The sequence below is a fragment of the Oncorhynchus nerka genome, linkage group LG28, assembly GCF_034236695.1.
Source record: "Oncorhynchus nerka isolate Pitt River linkage group LG28, Oner_Uvic_2.0, whole genome shotgun sequence".
Lineage (NCBI taxonomy): Eukaryota > Metazoa > Chordata > Actinopteri > Salmoniformes > Salmonidae > Oncorhynchus > Oncorhynchus nerka.
The window spans coordinates 27509130-27529339 of NC_088423.1; the positions used below are offsets into that span (position 1 = coordinate 27509130).

The 20210-nt window shown below is 41.7% G+C and overlaps 1 protein-coding gene across 1 annotated transcript in view; it reads right to left on the reverse strand.

The window, feature by feature from the left end:
- Positions 1-19404, reverse strand: part of LOC115113069 (lysyl oxidase-like 4) — a 63258-nt gene extending 43854 nt beyond the window's left edge. Inside the window, exons 1-4 of the mRNA XM_029640291.2 lie at positions 19317-19404; positions 17707-18054; positions 15953-16260; positions 15236-15450 (exon numbers count right to left, since the gene is read on the reverse strand). Coding sequence (XP_029496151.1) covers positions 15236-15450; positions 15953-16260; positions 17707-18034 — 851 coding nt within the window. The 5' untranslated portion in view covers positions 18035-18054; positions 19317-19404. The remainder of the gene's footprint in view (positions 1-15235; positions 15451-15952; positions 16261-17706; positions 18055-19316) is intronic.
- Between the last annotated feature and the right edge of the window lie 806 nt (positions 19405-20210).

Genomic DNA, 20210 nt, shown 5'->3' on the forward strand with positions numbered 1-20210 from the left:
TGTTGACGCACAAGAGTGTGTTTTCGGCTCAAACTGAGAGTAGAGTCACTGAGTTTCCTACCTTTAGCCCTAGTCGGCCAGCAGTAGTATATCAAGCACGCCAGAAGAATGAGCGTCCCTGTTTCTATTGTCATAAAGTAGGACATATGATTAATGATTGCTTCCTGCTTAAACGCAAACAAGGGATGCCTCTTCGTGCCAAGCCACCAACAGGTGTTGCTCTAATTCGTACGGTTGTGAGGTCTGCAACAAAACAGGTGCCTCAGGGTAACTGTAGTTTGAAAGTCTCAGTCCCCGACCGCAGTTATGAACCATTCAACCATTCATTTTCGAGGGGTTTGTGTCCCTAACGAATGACAAAGCGTCTCAGCGACCGGTTAAAATCCTTAGAGATACTGGTGCGGCGCAGTCGTTTATATTGTCTGATGTGTTGCCCTTATCTGACGATACATATTGTGGTTCCAGTGTGTTAGTGCAGGGTATTGAAATGGGTTTTGTCCCAGTGCCATTGCACTTTGTGAACGTACACTCTGAGTTAATCAGTGGAATATTCAGAGTGGGGGTACGCCCTATGTTGCCAGTGAAAGGTGTGACCTTTATAATGGGTAACGATATTGCCGGAGGAAAGGTAGTACCCGTATTGGAAGTATTGGATAAAAGTGACCACTCTCTCTCTAATGAGCTGGCACAGAGTTATCCACATGTGTTCCCCGCTTGTGCTGTCATTCGTGCTCAGGCACGACAAGAGGGTGACGTGATAGATTTGTCGAACACTGTTCTGTTCAAAGAGGTTGATCAAGAAGATGGATTGTGTGATACCTCTGAGAAGCTGATCACCTCTGACAAACAGCCCAGGAAAGAATCAAAGAACGTTGAACTTATTGCTGATGCAATACAGTTACCAGTCACTCGTGAGCAGCTGATTGCTAACCAAAAGGTTGACAACAAGCTTGCTAAATGTTTTTCTAGTGTTGTCTCATTGGAAGATGTGAAGAAGAAGAACGTGGCTTACTTCATTGATGGTAATCTCCTCATGCGTAAATGGAAATCCCATGTTGACGCGGATGGAGATTGGAATGCTGTTTACCAAATAGTGATTCCTACAGCCTTTCGACAAAATGTGTTATCCCTTGCTCATGATCACCAGTGGTCTGGTCATTTAGGAATCACAAAAACTTATGATCGGATCCTTCGACATTTCTTTTGGCCGGGTTTAAAACAAGATGTGGCTCAGTTCTGTCGGACATGCCACACATGTCAGATAACAGGAAAACCAAATCCGGTTATTCCTCCCGCTCCTCTTTGTCCCATACCTGTCATAGGTGAACCATTCGAGCATGTGGTGGTTGATTGTGTCGGACCGTTACCGAAGACAAAATCGGGTAACCAGTTTTTGTTAACGATAATGTGTATGGCTAAAAATAGTGATACCCCGAGGCCATTCCTCTGAGAAGGATTACAGCCCCGGTAGTGAGTAAAGCCTTAATAAAATTCTTCACGACATTCGGGTTACCTAGGGTGGTACAAAGCGATCAAGGTACCAATTTCCTATCCAAGCTCTTCAGGCAGGTGTTAAAATCCTTGTCAACTACGCACCGTGTGTCAAGCGCCTATCACCCAGAGTCTCAGGGTGCACTTGAAAGATGGCATCAGACACTGAAGTCTATGCTACGTAAATATTGTTTGGAATCTGAGAAAGATTGGGATGAGGGAGTTCCTCTAGTTTTGTTTGCTGCTCGTGAAACTGTGCAGGAGTCCCTAGGTTTCAGCCCGGCTGAACTGGTGATTGGTCACACAGTGAGAGGACCAATGAAAGTCCTTAAAGAACAGTTCTTGTCCCAAGAGTTGTGTACCAGAGATGAGAATGTGTTGGACTACGTTAGTCGCTTTCGTGAGCGCCTACACCAAGCTTGTGCTCTCGCAAAGGAAGCTCTGTCTTCCTCACAGAGGAGCATGAAAAGACACTATGATAAAGAGGCTGTTTCTCGTCCACTACAGCCAGGTGACCAAGTACTGGTCTTATTACCTGTTCCAGGATCTTCACTGTCAGCTCGTTTCTCGGGTCCTTATTTAATTGAAAAGAAAATAAGTGAAACTGACTATGTGCTTCAAACTCCTGATAGACAACGCCAATCTCGCGTGTGTCACATTAACATGTTGAAAGCTTACCACACCCGACCCATCACACAGTTAGAGAGTTCAGAAACAGAGGAAGGTACTGCTGTCTCCTCTGCTACTACTGCTATGATAGTGGACTGTCATATTGATGATGTTGATGGCTTGGAGTTGCGCAATACTCAGCAGCAGTGTGTTAGATTGCCCAACTCAGAAATGCTGCTGTCTATTCAATCCGGTCTGGTTCATTTAACGGATGGACAGGCCAATGATATTGTGAGGCTACCACAGTTTTCCATGTCTCTTTAATGACGTTCCTACTCGCACAAATGTGTTGGAACATGACATTAATGTTGGAAATGCTACACCTATCAAGCAACACCCATATCGTATCAACGCTTCCAAGAGGAAGATAATGAGGGATGAGGTGAGATATTTGTTGGAGAATGACCTGGCTAAGCCAAGTTCAAGCCCTTGGAGTTCTCCTTGCATTCTGGTTCCTAAACCTGATGGTACGTCCAGGTTATGTACGGATTATCGAAAGGTAAATTCTGTCACAATGCCAGATTCGTTCCCGTTACCCCGACTGGACGACTGTATCGACACTATTGGTGCTGCTAAGTATGTAACCAAGTTAGACCTCTTAAAAGGATACTGGCAGGTTCCGTTAACTTCACGTGCTTCTGAGATTTCTGCCTTTGTGACCCCAGACAACTTCCTACAGTACTCAGTCATGGCTTTTGGGATGCGAAATGCACCAGCCACCTTCCAACGACTGGTTAACTCCGTATTAGCTGGCGTTCCTAATTGTAGTGCATACCTTGATGACCTAGTGATTTATTCTTCTGAGTGGTCAGATCATGTTGACTCGCTAAGGGTAGTATGTGAACGGTTGGCAGCTGCTTCTCTAACCCTGAACTTGGCAAAGTGCGAGTTTGGGAAGGCTACTGTTACCTATCTCGGTAAAGAGGTTGGCCATGGACAGGTGCGCCCTGTTGATGCCAAGGTCTTGGCTATAACTGCATTCCCTAAACCTACCACCAGACGAGAGCTACGCCGCTTTTTAGGGATGGTTGGCTACTACCGTAGCTTCTGTAAAAATTTCTCTGCGGTAGTTGCTCCATTGACCGATTTGCTTAGTCCGGCTAGATCATTTGTGTGGTCCTCTGATTGTAAGAGAGCTTTTGAATCAGCGAAAGCACTCTTATGTGGTACACCTGTACTTGCTGCTCCAGATTTTGAACAACCGTTCAAACTTGAGGTAGATGCTAGTGCCAGAGGTGCTGGTGCTGTTCTACTGCAGCAGGACAAGAGTGGAGTGGATCATCCCGTTTGTTATTTTTCACGTAAATGTAATAAATGTCAAACAAACTATGCGACAATAGAACAAGAAGCTCTTGCTTTGTTGTTGGCTCTGCAATACTTTGAAGTATATATTGGTTCCAGTGCCCTACCCGTGATTGTATATACTGACCATAACCCCTTAGTTTTTCTCCACCGAATGTACAACCAGAACCAGCGCCTTATGCGTTGGGCGCTGATTGTACAAAATTATAATTTGGAGATCCGCCACAAAAAGGGTTCTGATAATGTGTTGGCAGATGCTTTGTCTCGTGTGTAATGATTGTTGTATGTTTTGGCAAGGTTGACTTTGTTATTGTTGTGAGTATTCATTGTAATACTGTGGTCGCAATCCTTAGGGTTGCTTCTAAAACTTGTTAAGGAGCAAGCGAATTTTCGCAGTCTTAAAAAAAAAAATCGCGCAACATTTCAGCGCCCTGCTATTCATGCCAGGAATATGGTACGTTCATTTGGTTAGTTTGTGTGCAAAGGAAACAGTCAGACCTTTCCAAAAGTGTTTAAATCACGCCTGTGCCATTTACAGAACGTGCGTTTCGGTCGAATAGGTCATGAAAATCTGTTCACTGAAAGTGTAAAAATATATTCTTCCGCGCCTGCAGGCAATTGTTTACAGAGAACAGAATTAAATAGAGCCGCGTTCTCATTGGCTACAGCTTCCCCATGCTGTCTACAGTTACGTCATTAGTTTCGCAATTGATTCTTGGTCTAACCCAAACAAGAGAACTACTTTCCTACTGCCACCGCCCAGATTTTCGAGCGACCATTTTCAGCCATGTATTTCTCAACGGACCAGCTAACGATTCCACACGGTCTAATGAGGTATTTTATCGCTTATTCACGTGTAATAATACCTAAAGTAGCATTACAAACGTATTTCGAAGTGTTTTGTGAAAGTTTATCGTCGACTTTTGGCATTTTAAAAAATGACGTTACGTTATAAAATGCTAATTTTTTCCTCCATTCCCAAGGTATTCCTAGCTCGATATCTAGGCTATATATGGACCGATTTAATCGAAAAAAGACCCTAAATGATGTTTATGGGACATCTAGGAGTGCCAAGAATGAAGCTCGTCAAAGGTAAGGAATGTTTTATATTTTATTTCAGCCTTTTCGTTTGCGAGCGCTAACGAAAAATCTGTCGTTTTTTGTAATGCTGCATTTCTGTGAGGTTGCATGGTACAGATAATAGCGTCTCATGCTTTCCCCGAAAAGCATTTTACAAATCTGACTTGGTGAATAGATTCACAACGAGTGTAGCTTTAATTTGGTATATTGGATGTCAATTTTGATGACATTTTGATTTTTATCATAAACTATGCGTGGTGCACTTGAAATTTCAGAAATTTCAATTCCTATATAGGAAGCGCTTCCATAAAAGGTTTTAAGTCGACCCTCTACTTTTTTGAACATTCTGTTAAAAATCGCGCAACATTTCAGCGCCCTGCTACTCATGCCAGGAATATAGTATATGCATTTGTTTAGTCTGTGTGGATAGAAAACACTCAGACGTTTAAAAAACTGGTTAAATCACTGCTGTGGCTTTACCAGAACGGCATTTACATCGAAAAGCACAGGAAAAACTGATCACTGAAAATGGGAAAATATATCCATGCGCTACTTGAACCCATTGATAAAGGTGAACCACAATTAATTGACTGAGGTTGCAGTACCTACAGCTTCCACACGGTGTCTAGAGTCTTGTCATTTCCCTTCGAGTTTTTTCTTGGTCAAACACATGCAGGACACCGTATCTCCTCCGGTCTAGGACCGGATATTTTCGTTGAGTTTCTAGCCGGACATTTTTCCAGACGGACAGCTAATGATCTTTACATCGCCTCCTGATGAATTTTATCGCTTATTAACGTTTACTAATACCTAAAGTTGCATTACAAACGTATTTCGAAGTGTTTTGTGAAAGTTTATCGTCGACTTTTTGAATTTTTAAAAATGACGTTACGTTTTGAAACTATGTTTTTTTCGTTTATCACACAGTCTACATATAACGATATCTAGGCTTTATATGGACCGATTTAATCGAAATAAAGACCCAAATAGTGTTTATGGGACATCTAGGAGTGCCAACAAAGAAGATGGTGAAAGGTAATGAATGTTTTCTATTTTATTGTGCGGTTTGTGTAACGCCGAAATGCTAATTATTTTGTTTACGTCCCCTGTGGGTCTTTTGGGGTGTTGCATGCTATCAGATAATAGCTTCTCATGCTTTCGCCGAAAAGCATTTTAAAAATCTGACTTGTTGCCTGGATTCACAACGAGTGTAGCTTTAATTCGATACCCTGCATGTGTATTTTAATGAACTTTTGAGTTTTAACTAATACTATTAGCATTTAGCGTAGCGCATTTGCATTTCCAGAGCTCTAGTTGGGACGCAAGCGTCCCGAGTAGAAGCAACAGGTTAAGGGTGGGAGTGTTACGGATACAGTTATCCTGTGTGTGTGTATCCTGTGTGTGTTTCTTTTCTCTCCTTCTCCCCTCACAGGTGAAAATCATCACTCCCCAATCAGTCAACAATCAATCATCAATCAGAAGACACACCTCCTCCTATTTCCTACCCTATCACAGTTCCTTCCCCATGGTTTAAAAACCCCATCATTTGTTTGCTCTGAAGCAATCTCTAGCTCAATCTCTAGCTCAATCTCTCTGTAAATGCCATGTCTGTAGGTCTCTGTGTTTCACTCTCGCTTTGTGTCTTAACCTCTCTTTTGTTTAAAGCACCTCCATAGCACTTTGTCATCACCTGTGAGTATTGTTTTTGGTTATGGTGTTTGTTTGTTGCTGGTGGGAAAAGGGGGAAACCAAGACAAGTCGCCCATGGGCATACACTACCCGTAGGTGAACTTTGTTAAAAACACTAGTTAGAACTGGGCGGACCACCCACTGTATTTTTGGTTAGTTAGTTAGCTGTTGTTAAAGTAGGCTAGTCTAGCTTAGGGGTGTTTTTGAATACTTATTGTTTCTTTCCTTGGGTCCAGCTCAGCCCCTTTTCCTGCTCCCCCCATTACCGTGTGTTTATAAATAAACCTAGAGTTTGACGGTAGATTTCTGTTGTCGTGGTTATTTCGTGCACACTTTTACTTTGTCACCATAATAATTTGCATGAGTTATGTTACGGGTCTCATTACCATCCCCCCTAGACTGTCGGGCCAAAAGGGATTCGTAACACCCAGTCATGTGAAATCTACAGATAAGGTACTATTGAATTTATTTCAATTAACTGATTTCCTCATATGAGCTTTAACTCAGTAAAATCAATGAAAATGTTGCATTTATATTTTTTGTTCAGTATACTTTAAAGTACTACTTAAGCAGTTTTTTTTGTATCTGTACTTCACAATTTATATTTTTGACAACTTTTACTTCAGTACATTAAAAAATAATGTACTTTTATCCATACATTTTCCCTGACACCTATAATTATTATTTATATTTTGAATGCTAAGCAGGACAGGAAAATTGTCTAATTCACCTACTTCTCAAGAGAACATCCCTGGTCACCCCTACTGCCTCTGATCTGACAGACTCACTAAACACACATGCTTCGTTTGTAAATGATGTCTGAATGCTGAAGTGTGCCCCTGGCTATCCGTGAATTTAAAAAACAAGAAAATGGTGCCACCTGGTTTGCTTAATATAAGGAATTTGAAGCCAGGAAGGGACAGGAGCCATATGCTCTGGTCTGGTATGGTCTTTCTTTTGATACTTAAGTATATTTTAGCAATTACATTTACTTTGGATACTTAAGTATATTTAGAACAAAATACTTTTAGACTTTTACTCAAGTAGTATTTTATAGGGTGACTTTCACACTTTCTGTTAAGGTGTCTTTAATTTTTATTCATGTATGACAATTGGGTACTTTTTCCACCACTGGTGACAAAAAAATGGAAACTTTACTGTGGTATCCAGGCCTGATGCAGTGTTGACCTGGCTGACAACACCTACAGTCCCCACACAGCTGACATTCTCAAGACCATTCAGTCATAATTGCCTATATGGGTGAAGGAAGGAGTGAGTGAGTCATTGAGCAGCATGGAGTATTCGAGAGAAGTAACACGCACTGCTGTTCTGGGGTTGTGAGTGGAGCTCTGCAATTCAGAAGCCGGATGGGAGGGAGGGAAAAGGGAGCCAGTCCAGGCGCATGTAGCCAGTACTTAAAAAAGCTCATACCAATCACTGTGCCCCCTCATATTTATCCTGTAATTTTTATTTATTATATATATAAATAACTAGCTACAAAGAACCTCTTTCAGGCTATCAATCAAGTTAGAGTAGCTTGCTTGTCTAACTATATTAGCTGGAAAGCCTGCTGGCAAGGTTGGTAGACTTCAAAAAATCTAGCAACTACTAAATGTACTGAATAAGACTCACATTACCTTCAATCTTTAACCCAGATTTTAGCACAGATACAGAGAAGCATATGTACTTCCTTTTAAAAAATTACCGCCAGTCATGAAGTTAAAGACCACACAAGGGGAGTGCTTAGATACAGTGCCTTGCGAAAGTATTCGGCCCCCTTGAACTTTGCGACCTTTTGCCACATTTCAGGCTGCAAACATAAATATATAAAACTGTATTTTTTTTGTGAAGAATCCACAACAAGTGGGACACAATCATGAAGTGGAACGACATTTATTGGATATTTCAAACTTTTTTAACAAATCAAAAACTGAAAAATTGGGCGTGCAAAATTATTCAGCCCCTTTACTTTCAGTGCAGCAAACTCTCTCCAGAAGTTCAGTGAGGATCTCTGAATGATCCAATGTTGACCTAAATGACTAATGATGATAAATACAATCCACCTGTGTGTAATCAAGTCTCCGTATAAATGCACCTGCACTGTGATAGTCTCAGAGGTCCGTTAAAAGCGCAGAGAGCATCATGAAGAACAAGGAACACACCAGGCAGGTCCGAGATACTGTTGTGAAGAAGTTTAAAGCTGGATTTGGATACAAAAAGATTTCCCAAGCTTTAAACATCCCAAGGAGCACTGTGCAAGCGATACTATAGCGACCACTGCAAATCTACCAAGACCTGGCCGTCCCTCTAAACTTTCAGCTCATACAAGGAGAAGACTGATCAGAGATGCAGCCAAGAGGCCCATGATCACTCTGGATGAACTGCAGAGATCTACAGCTGAGGTGGGAGACTCTGTCCATAGGACAACAATCAGTCGTATATTGCACAAATCTGGCCTTTATGGAAGTGTGGCAAGAAGAAAGCCATTTCTTAAAGATCTCCATAAAAAGTGTTGTTTAAAGTTTGCCACAAGCCACCTGGGAGACACACCAAACATGTAGAAGAAGGTGCTCTGGTCAGATGAAACCAAAATTGAACTTTTTGGCAACAATGCAAAACGTTATGTTTGGCGTAAAAGCAACACAGCTCATCACCCTGAACACACCATCCCCACTGTCAAACATGGTGGTGGCAGCATCATGGTTTGGGCCTGCTTTTCTTCAGCAGGGACAGGGAAGATGGTTAAAATTGATGGGAAGATGGATGGAGCCAAATACAGGACCATTCTGGAAGAAAACCTGATGAAGTCTGCAAAAGACCTGAGACTGGGACGGAGATGTGTCTTCCAACAAGACAATGATCCAAAACATAAAGCAAAATCTACAATGGAATGGTTCAAAAATAAACATATCCAGGTGTTAGAATGGCCAAGTCAAAGTCCAGACCTGAATCCAATCGAGAATCTGTGGAAAGAACTGAAAACTGCTGTTCACAAATGCTCTCCATCCAACCTCACTGAGCTCGAGCTGTTTTGCAAGGAGGAATGGGAAAAAATGTCAGTCTCTCGATGTGCAAAACTGATAGAGACATACCCTAAGCGACTTACAGCTGTAATCGCAGCAAAAGGTGGCCCTAAAAGTATTAACTTAAGGGAGCTGAATAATTTTGTACGCCCAATTTTTCAGTTTTTGATTTGTTAAAAAAGTTTGAAATATCCAATAAATGTCGTTCCACTTCATGATTGTGTCCCACTTGTTGTTGATTCTTCACAAAAAAAATACAGTTTTATATCTTTATGTTTGAAGCCTGAAATGTGGCAAAAGGTTGCAAAGTTCAAGGGGGCCGAATACTTTCGCAAGGCACTGTATGAAAAAAAATTCCCAAACCATCCATACTTTATGCCCCCTCAGAGTTTTGGGGTGCTTGACACCCCTGGTGTGCTTCCATACTATTGTAGCCTATACTGTGTAAGAGTATTAACGGCACTTCCTAGATTGGGTCGGGATCGGCAACAAAATAATTCCCTCTGTCAGAGCTCTCACTCCGATCTTGTGGAGGTGTTTTTGTGTCTCCCCTTCTAGTCGGTCACCATCTCGTGGGCCGCAGTTGATCTGGAGTGCACTGTATCCTGGGTGGGCAAGCTTCCATTTCGGTGTGTCGGTGGGGGAGATTTTCTCACAAGGTGTTTTTGGAATGATATGATTTTGTGCACATTCTAATATATATATATATATATATATATATATATATATATACAAAGCGGAGGCAGTTTCTGTAAGACTGCTTTGTAATGAAATAAAAGAGAGAATGCAGCTCTCTTACAGACAGAGAGGTCCATTCCACATTTTTATACAGACTACAATGGGTCCTAAAATTGTCCCCTGTGATAAAATGTATTGCGGAATGGTAGACTGTGTCCAAGGGTTTCAAAACAGAGGTTGCTGCATGTAAACAATGTCATCAAAATCCATTACAGGGAGAAGCATTGTATTAACAATCTTTCTCCTATTTTCAATACTGGGGTATGATTTATTTCGACATAAAAAACTATCTTAGCTTCTTAGTCAGATTTTCTATCAGTGATACGAAGAACAACTTGTCATCAATCCAGACATCCAGGTACCTACAGTATATTGAGAAACAAGCTCAATTTGGGCTCCATTTGTAGCGCAAATATGCAGATCCTCAGGGCAACATTTTGTGACCTAGAGAACAGCATGAGCTTGGTTTTACTTGTATTTAACACATATTTAAGAACTAAGTGATTTCTGAATTGAATCAATGTCATGCTGAAGTTCACGAATGGCCTGCTACACCGAGGTGGCACAGGAATACAAAACTGTGTCATCTGCATAGAGATGAATGTTACAAGTATTAACAGTGTTTCCAATGTCATTAATATACAAGGTGAACAATAATGGACCCAAAATTGAACCCTGAGGAACACCTTTTTGAATCTCAAGAAATTCAGATTTTACCCCATCTATTAAGATGGCCTGAGTTCTGTCGCTAAGATAATTCTGAAACCATAAACAGGCTGTATATCCCAGGCCAGTTTTTGGTAACTTCTTCAGCAAAACAGAATTATCAACAGTGTTGAATGACTTTGACAGCTCTTTTTAGCATCCAAGGCATTGACAAGATCATTAACAACTAGCGTGGATGCTGTGGTAGTACTATGCCCAGGCCTAAACCCTGATTGGTTTATATTAAAAATACAATTATCAGATCAAAAATAAACAAAGTTGTACATTAACCAATGATTCAAGAATCTTGAAATGGGGCGATAGTTGTCAAGATCATTTGTATCCCTTATGAAGTGGCAGCACATAGGCGGATTTCCATGCTTTTGGAATACTTCCTGATAACAATGTTAAATAAAAAATGTGGGCTACTGAGCCAGCAATAAAGGGAGCTGCATGCTTAAACAGAACAGGTTCCAAATGATCAGCCCCTGTGGTTTTTTGTTGTTGTCTAATGTTAGCAAAGCATCCAGGGCATCTTTATCAGTGAATTTCCGAAAAGAAAACTCCTGACCAGCATTTACAGTATCATTCAATAGATTTTCACCATCAACATCCAAACTACTCTTTTCAAGAGCTGGCTTGAGATACATTCTACAGTGTCTCCTGACCCCTCCTGTCTCAGCCTCCAGTATTTATGCTGCAGTAGTTTATGTGTCGGGGGGCTGGGGTCAGTTTGTTATATCTGGAGTACTTCTCCTGTCCTATTCGGTGTCCTGTGTGAATCTATGTGTGCGTTCACTAATTCTCTCCTTCTCTCTTTCTTTCTCTCTCTCGGGGGACCTGAGCCCTAGGACCATGCCCCAGGACTACCTGACATGATGACTCCTTGCTGTCCCCAGTCCACCTGGCCATGCTGCTGTTCCAGTTTCAACTGACCTGAGCCCTAGGACCATGCCCCAGGACTACCTGACATGATGACTCCTTGCTGTCCCCAGTCCACCTGGCCATGCTGCTGCTCCAGTTTCAACTTCCACCTGACTGTGCTGCTGCTCCAGTTTCAACTGTTCTGCCTTATTATTATTCGACCATGCTGGTCATTTATGAACATTTGAACATCTTGACCATGTTCTGTTATAATCTCCACCCGGCACAGCCAGAAGAGGACCACCCCACATAGCCTGGTTCCTCTCTAGGTTTCTTCCTAGGTTTTGGCCTTTCTAGGGAGTTTTTCCTAGCCACCGTGCTTCTACACCTGCATTGCTTGCTGTTTGGGGTTTTAGGCTGGGTTTCTGTACAGCACTTTGAGATATCAGCTGATGTATGAAGGGCTATATAAATAAATTTGATTTGATTCTAATGTATAGCCTGCAGAAATAAAATGGTGACTAAATGCATTAATGATACATTTAGTCAGTAATAGGGCCACAATCTAAATGAATGCATTGGGGTAGAGAAAAGGAGACACAACCCTTCAGTGATGTTACAGCTTTCCAAAATGTACCTGGGTTCCCTATACGTTTATATAGTGTATTAATATAATCATCAGATTTGGCTTTTTTAACTAGTTTTATACTAGTTTATACTCAGAAGGGTTGGATCTTGGCATCCATATATCCCTGACACATACAATGAGAGAGTGGTCACTAATATCCAAAGCAAAAACCCCAGTCCCAGCATATTTATCTGGAGTATTTGTAAATATGGGGTAAATCAAAATCGATTTTGTAGGGTCCTTTAAGTTTGGACGAGTAGGCTTTGTAATCAGCTGGGACAAATTTGGATTAGTACAGAAATCCTTTAAAATCCTGCCTCCTGCGTTCCCCATGCAAGATTAAACTCTCCAGCGATCAACACCTCTTGGGTAGTAAAAATGGCAATTAAATCAGTGAGTTCGTTTAGTGCACACTTCTTGGCAGAGGATAGATTCCTGTAACTGTTCTTTTTTTGTTTGAACCCAACCGAAGAGTTAAAGACAATTAAAAGTGTTTAGGACTAGAGGTAACCTTTAAAAGAGACACAGAAAGAAGAATATTTGGGTGAATAGCAACACCACCACCTTTGCCTTTCTTATCAGCCCTAAACACATTGTAACAATCCATAGCATCCTCAGAGTCCAGGTTTTATCAGTTAACCAAGTTTCAGAAAAAATACAAATATCAGGGTTTGCATGAGAGGCTCAGATCTTGACATTATCCATTTTAGGTAATAAACTATGAATGTTAAGATGTAAAAATCTCAAACCTTTTCTGCATTTAAAATCACACGGAGTTTCAATACAAAGATCTGATTAAACTTATTAGGACAATAAAACAAAGTAGGAATAGCAATTACATTTCTCCGATTAGCACATTCAGATACAACATGTGGAACTCGCACAGTGACCAAAGAGGAGATGGTAAAAACTGACTTACATGTAATGCTAATATTGTCCTCACATCAATGTAGTTGACCAATAGGCCATTCTTTAAGGTTCATGTCCTTCCCCTCATTAAACAGAAGGTGGCGTAGTCTACTTGGACCTATTGGTTTAGGTTGCCACATGAGTAAGAGGAGCCGTACCAGGTGTAACATGGTGAGTCTTTGCAGTCATTAAACAGCCAGTGTTATATTTATATGAGGATCTCCCTTCATTCTAAAAGCTGGTGTAGTCATTTTATTAGACCCCGCCCATTCCCACCCCTTATACAAACACGAGCTAAAGATATAATGATGTAATTGAAACATCTGGCACATAAAAACTGGTTGACAGGCAAACAGACCAATCAAATATTTTACAACATGAAAATTGACCAGTCCGGTCTTGAAACTCCACTCACTTTCACGTAGCATGACAGGAAAATGTCTAGTGAGGAAATTAACTGGCTAAAACAGTAGCTCTCTTTAAACAGTTACAGGATTCTAACACCTGGAGTATAGAACAGATGTTATGGTCAGCTCAATCACACACACGTACATACAAGCACACACACGTACATACAAGCACACACACGAACACACACTGACACACACAGCTCGCCACAGTAGTTGCAGCCCATACGGAGAATGAATGTCTCAACTTTGAGTCGCACAGGACAAAACTTTCAGGAAATAATTACAGTAGGATGTCCAAGTAGGTCTGGACAGAGGACTTTCCTTCATAATGGGACAGAAATAGTCGTGCTAATGTGTGGTCCTCCCTCGTTTATGAATCAAACCATCCTGAAACCACTGTTTTCCACAGGGTCAGAGGATGTGCAGTTGAGTGACTGAGAAAGGTTAGTGCTATCCGGAATCCTTGGGATGTCCCTAACCTTAACCATAACCATAATCCTTACCTAACCCTAACCTTAACCCTTACTTCAACCATTTTAAATGTAAACTTCAATGGGGTAGGGACATCCCAAGGACCCTAACCCACACACACACCTACACATACTAAGTCTCTCTCTCACACACACACACACACACACACACACACACACACACACACACACACACACACACACACACACACACTGCTCTCTATAATATGCCTGGGCTGGCAGAACATGAGCAGTGTCCTCAGAGGGAACAGCAGGTAAAGGTGAGGAGATGAATGGTTGAGTTAAAATCCCTGTGAGTGAACTGCCAATACCACCAGTCCCTCCACAAAAAAGCCCTGTCTCTCTCCAGTTCCCTATATGCCTCTGTATTGATGGGCCAGTTAAATAACAATCAGTATAGATATTAGAGCTCATCACTGGGATCTATAAGTTTGAGTGGAGCTGTTTGTCTGGGCTGAGAGGGCAGGGAAAGGGAGATGACATCAGAGAGAGAGGAGGGGAAGAGAGAGAGGTGGGAGAGGGAGGGGTGGGAAAGAGAGCAAGAAAGAGGGGGGTGAGGTAGAGAGAGAAAGAGCAGAGAGATGGCGAGAGGGAGAGAGGGAGAGAGAGAGAGAGATGAGGTAGAAAGAGGGGGAGAGAGATAGAGAGGGAGAAAGAGGGAGACGAGTTATCTTTATCATCTTCCCTGTCCTTATTCTGGGCAGGGTTCCTTGGAGGAGGGAAAGAAGGGAGAGAGAATGAGAAAAAGAGAAAAGAGAGAGGGGAGGCTGGAGGAGGGAGATAAGGCAGACAATAGCCTTTACACTCCAGTCTGAACACCAGTGACTTAAATGACTATTCAAATTGATGTCTCTGTTTTTACATTCTCTTCTCTATACGTTTATTCAATTTACTTTTTTGTATCATTTCACAATGGGATTAATGTCAATGCTGTCACAGTCCAGGAGTCAACGCCAATAGCGCAGTACTTAACAACTGTAAGGCATCCATATTAGGAACTCCTGAAGATGTTAGACAAGAAAAGTCCATCACGTATTTAAAAAAAAAAAAATCCTTTATCTGAGAACTGACAATCTAGGACACTTTGACTAACAACTGAGAAAGTTATGCCTGACAACTGACGGACTTCTTAATATGAACACCATAGTACATCAGGAAACAAATCGTAGCCCTGTCTGAAATCTACCCTTTCCAACTATTTGCAGGTCTGTGGGCAAAATGGAGGGGTTGACTTACTTGTATGTTCTTTCGTTGTGTAGTTCTGCCTCAGGGAACCCCAGCATTCCACACACCACTTTGCTGCTGTTGAGGTTCCAGCCCAGGTCACACACCTGCCTCCATCTCCCAGCATGCTTCACTTGCACCACACCCTCAGTGATCAGGGCCCGCTTCTTAGTGTGCATCAGGATGGGTCGCAGACGCACCTCCTGAATGCGCACCTTGCTGGAATACTGAGAGAGAAGGGGGAGGGGATTTCTTAAGCCTTCACTGTAGAATAGTTTGATCAAGGACACTTTCAAATTCAGTTGACCTACACAATGAATTTATCAACTGTGACAGTAAAGAGATTGATTGACTATTGGCATTGGCAGTATCGGTGGTTGATCAGCAAGTGCCGAAGTTATAGAGTGGCAACAAGAAGCCTAGTGGTTAGAGCATTGGGCCAGTAACAGAAAGGTTACTGGATCAAATCCTCGAGCTGACAAAGTCATCTTTCTGTAGTTCTGCCCCTGAACATGGCAGTTAACCCACTGTTCCCCTGTAGGCTGTCATTGTAAAATAAGAATTTGTTCTTAACTGACTTGCCTAGTTAAATAAAGGTAAAAAATGAATAATGGAGTTGGTGGTGCCCAGTGTAGCTGCTTACCAAGTTGTATGCTGTTTTAGTCTACAGTACCTACTTTACTGCTAGAGGTAGCAGGGATAGAGAGTATAAGGTCTAATGCTACCTACCGGGTTGTAGAGGTGCTGTCTAAGCCTGGGGCTCTCCGGGAGGTGTCCGTTTCCCTGATGGGCCTGTCGGGGGTTACTGCGGCTGGCCAGAATGCTCTGCCATTGGGGCGAGGGACTGACATCCGGACGCAGGGCAACCGACTGACCATTACGCGAACCTGTGACCTGGTCCAGTCGTCGCTCCGGACTGCAGACCACGCCAAGGTCCTCAGAGTGCTTACAGTCATTGACGCCCCAGCCGTTATGTTTACAGTCTTTCAGAGTCTTCTCTGTGCCGTCACAACGCACATTGTCCATCCAGATAGGACCTGGGGACGGCGGAAACAAGGTTATTATTGGATATGGACATCAATTTGTCATTGATAGAAGTAAGGAAGCAGGGAGGGATAAATGGCTGGGTGGGTGGGTGGGTGGGTTTGTGGGTGGGTGGGTGAATGGATTTATGAGTGGGTGGGTGGGTAGATGGATGGATGGATCCGTGGATGGATGAATTTAAATGACTAACTGAATCATCTATCCACTCCCTCATTCCTTCATTCATTGATATATGTTTTGTTTGTTGAGTAAACACAGTAAATAGCACCAATTAATATAATCAAAATAACCCTGCAGTGACTGAGCCGAGTTCGCCACCGTCATAAAGATACAAAGATAACTTATAGGACTTCACTGCACTGCTTATTACAGCCACTGCCTGGCAGCCTGGCGATATACGGCCTGAGAGGAGCATTTGTTTTACAGTAATGACAGCCTTGCCCTGCCAGCGACGTGCTACACTTGCCTTGGTTTATGGACATTCTTTATTGCCCCCTTTAAATTCCAATTAAAATGGAAGAGCGAGTGAACCGACAGAGCAGCAGCTAGGCTAGGCTGTCTAGCACCACCACCCTATCATGCAGCCTGGTCTCATAGACTAGATGTAACATAGTAAACCCGGGACACTGAAATTAGTAGGATATGTTACCTGGGTATTGTTACATAAGAATGATGATTACTTATAGCAAAACTGAAAATAGGGTGGTTGGTCGAAGTGGATTGGTTGGCGTATAATACGAATGTCTAGCAACCCAAAGGCTGCGAGTTTGAATCTCATTGTGGACAACTTTAGCATTTTAGCAACTTTTCTACAACATTACTTTTTAGCTACTTTTCAACTACTTGCATGTTAGCTAACCCTAACCCTTTAACCTTAACCCTTTTAGATAACCCTTCCCCTAACCCTTTATCCTAACTCCTAAACTAAACTTTACACTAATCCCTAACCACTAGCCCAGCTAACATTAGCCAGCTAGCTATAGTAAGCTACGTTTTCGCAAATTCGTTACATATAGTATGTTTTGCAATGTGTAACATATCGTACTAAATAGAGTGTCTTTGATTTATGTACAGAATAATACAAAATGCTATGAGACCAGGTTGCAGCCTGGGATAGGATACTGCTGTTTTGAAATTACTAAATGTGCAGCCAATGCAATATGGTAAATCAGGCCCGGCAGTAAAAGTCAAAGTGCCAGGTGTTAAGGAAATGGAGGGTTTGAAGAAAGTTATTTAAGTTAGAAAGCAGATGCACTATTTACAGAAAGATAGGCCTATGCATTGTCATTTGACAGATGGAAAAGATTGGAAATAAACAGGTGACTGTGTTTGTTTAATTTACCTTTCAATTGTAAAGAGTATATTATCTGTATTATGTTATAGAAATAAAGATGACATTTGATCGTTGCAAAATGCAACACCTGTTCTGGAACATTTACCATCACCCTCTCCATATTTGGCACTGTGCGCCCATGTCATGCCGGTCTGGAAGCCCAGCTCCCGGCAGACGACATTGGCCAGTTTGATGTCCACTTCGTCATCACACACCGTCCCCCACGTGTTGTTGTGCAGCACCTCTACACGACCCTCGTTATGTCCCTGGGCATAGTTTCCTGCCAGGCGCACCTTGCCCACGGGAGCCTGAGCGCCTGTGGTCCTGCTGCGTGGTGATGATGACGACGGTCGGCGGGGTTCGGAATGCGTTGGGGGGGAGAGGAAGAGGAGGAGCAAAGAACTCAAGCAGGTGAGGAAGATGCGAGGCATCATGTCTGAGTATGGAGAGGTGTCTGGGGGAGGGGGGAGAAAGAGAGAGAGAGAGAAAGGGTCAGAGTCATCAACATAATTTAGTTTTGAATGTTGGGTTATTGACTGTAAGTAATAACAATTGTATTACTCGATTGGATTTTATAGTGTTCAATGGTATTGTATTCAGAGGTGATTATTTCCAATTAGATATTTAGCTCCATAATGCTGCACTGATAGTCACTTAAAAAATAAGAGGCCCTATCTGGGCTCAGCCAGCATGGAATTGTTAACGAGAAGAGAGAGAAAGCCATGGCTATCCTCAAATAGGCCAATACTGACATCATCTGGACAGAGTTTAGAGATACAATGAAGAGGACTTGATAGAAACCAGTCTAATATGGGCAGAATATGAATAAACTATTACATTTCCAACACTACATTTCCAACATTCTGTTCAACCACATAACTATAATTTCATTTCACACAAACTTAGAGGTATTATTAGTCTATAAGTATTTCAGATCTAACCAAATCTAACCTCCCATATGTACAAAATATCACCAAAATATCACCTTGGGGCTACTGAAACAAATTTCACCCCAGACAGACACAGACAATCAGACAGACATGCATGTTATATAAATGTCATACCTAGCATTGCACAACACTATAACCTTACTAAATAGACATTCACTGTGTGCACTGAAACACAAGTATACACTTAGATCACATTTTACATTGAGATGCACAGAAGACATTATAATAATTTCACTTTCTTACTGTAATTACATGTAAATACCCCAGAAAGTTATTTGAATCAGAAAGCAACCATTATCAGAAATTGGTGAGTATGGCATAACAATTCCACATTTGAATGAAACACCTGTAACATCCAACATCAATGTTGTCAGTTTCACAGACCCAGATAGATCCTACTCCTGGATTCCATTTTGTTGGGTGGGTATTTGCAGGTATTAATCAATGTGGCTTCATAGTCATAGCCTAAATGATACCTGGACTATGTTAAATCTTCATTTAAAAAGGTTGAGTCACAGACATGGTTGATGTTCATCAAATCACATGTTTTAATCCTTGCCTAACTAATCTAGAATGAAGCAACCACTCATGTTGAACCATCTGAGATAATCAGCCAAGAGCCAACATGTAAACTTAACTAAAATTACCTAGACTAATATACTTCAATTACAATTCATATTATAAATCAAAACCAAAAGCACTGCAATAAGGTTAATAAAAAGTCATTAAATAAAACCAGTCTAAAATAAGAGTAAAGTGGACTCACCTGTTAGAAAGCTACAGACACAGCAGTCCTAGACGTCCCAGACTGGGTGAGGAGAGAGTAACTGAGTGAATGAGTGTGCCTACTAGATGGGGTCCCTGGTCAATCCCTCTGCTCCTCCCTTCCTCTCATTCCCTTCCTCCATTCATCACTTTCCTTCCCTCCCACATTTCTCTGTCTCTCTCCATGTACCTCTCTTTCTCTGTCTCTCTCTTTCTGTGTCTCTCTCACTCATTTGTATGTAATTTCACTGTTGCACATAGTCCCACAAATATCTGTACGATTAGATCTGAAATGTAGTCACATGTCACAAAGAAAGTCTATTCTCACAACCCACTATATATCCTATACACTCACAGGGAGCCAAATGTCAACAGTTAAAACGGAGAAGCACAACGTTGCCTCATTTTATATCACATTCTAATGATAAAACTGGGGGGGGACAAAAATGCAATTTCAGAATGTGAAGGGGGGACATGTGTCCCCCCATCCCCAGTGAAAGTTATGCCCCTGTATATATAAATACAGTGTCAAGAAAAAGTATGTGAACCCTTTGGAATTACCTGGATTTCTACATACATTGGTCAAAAAAATCTAGGTCACAACAATAGACAAACACAGTCTGCTTAAACTAATAACACACAAAAAAGTATACATGTTCATGTCTTTACTGAACACACTGTGTAAACATTCACAGTCCTGGGTGGGAAAAGTATGTGAAAGCTTGGATTAAATAACTGGTTGACCCTTATTTGGCAGCAATAACCTCAACCAAATGTTTTCTGTAGTTGCGGATCAGACCTGCACAACGGACAGGAGGAATTTTGGACCATTCATCTTTACAAAACTGTTTCAGTTCAGCAATATTCTTGGGATGTCTGGTGAACTGCTCTCGAG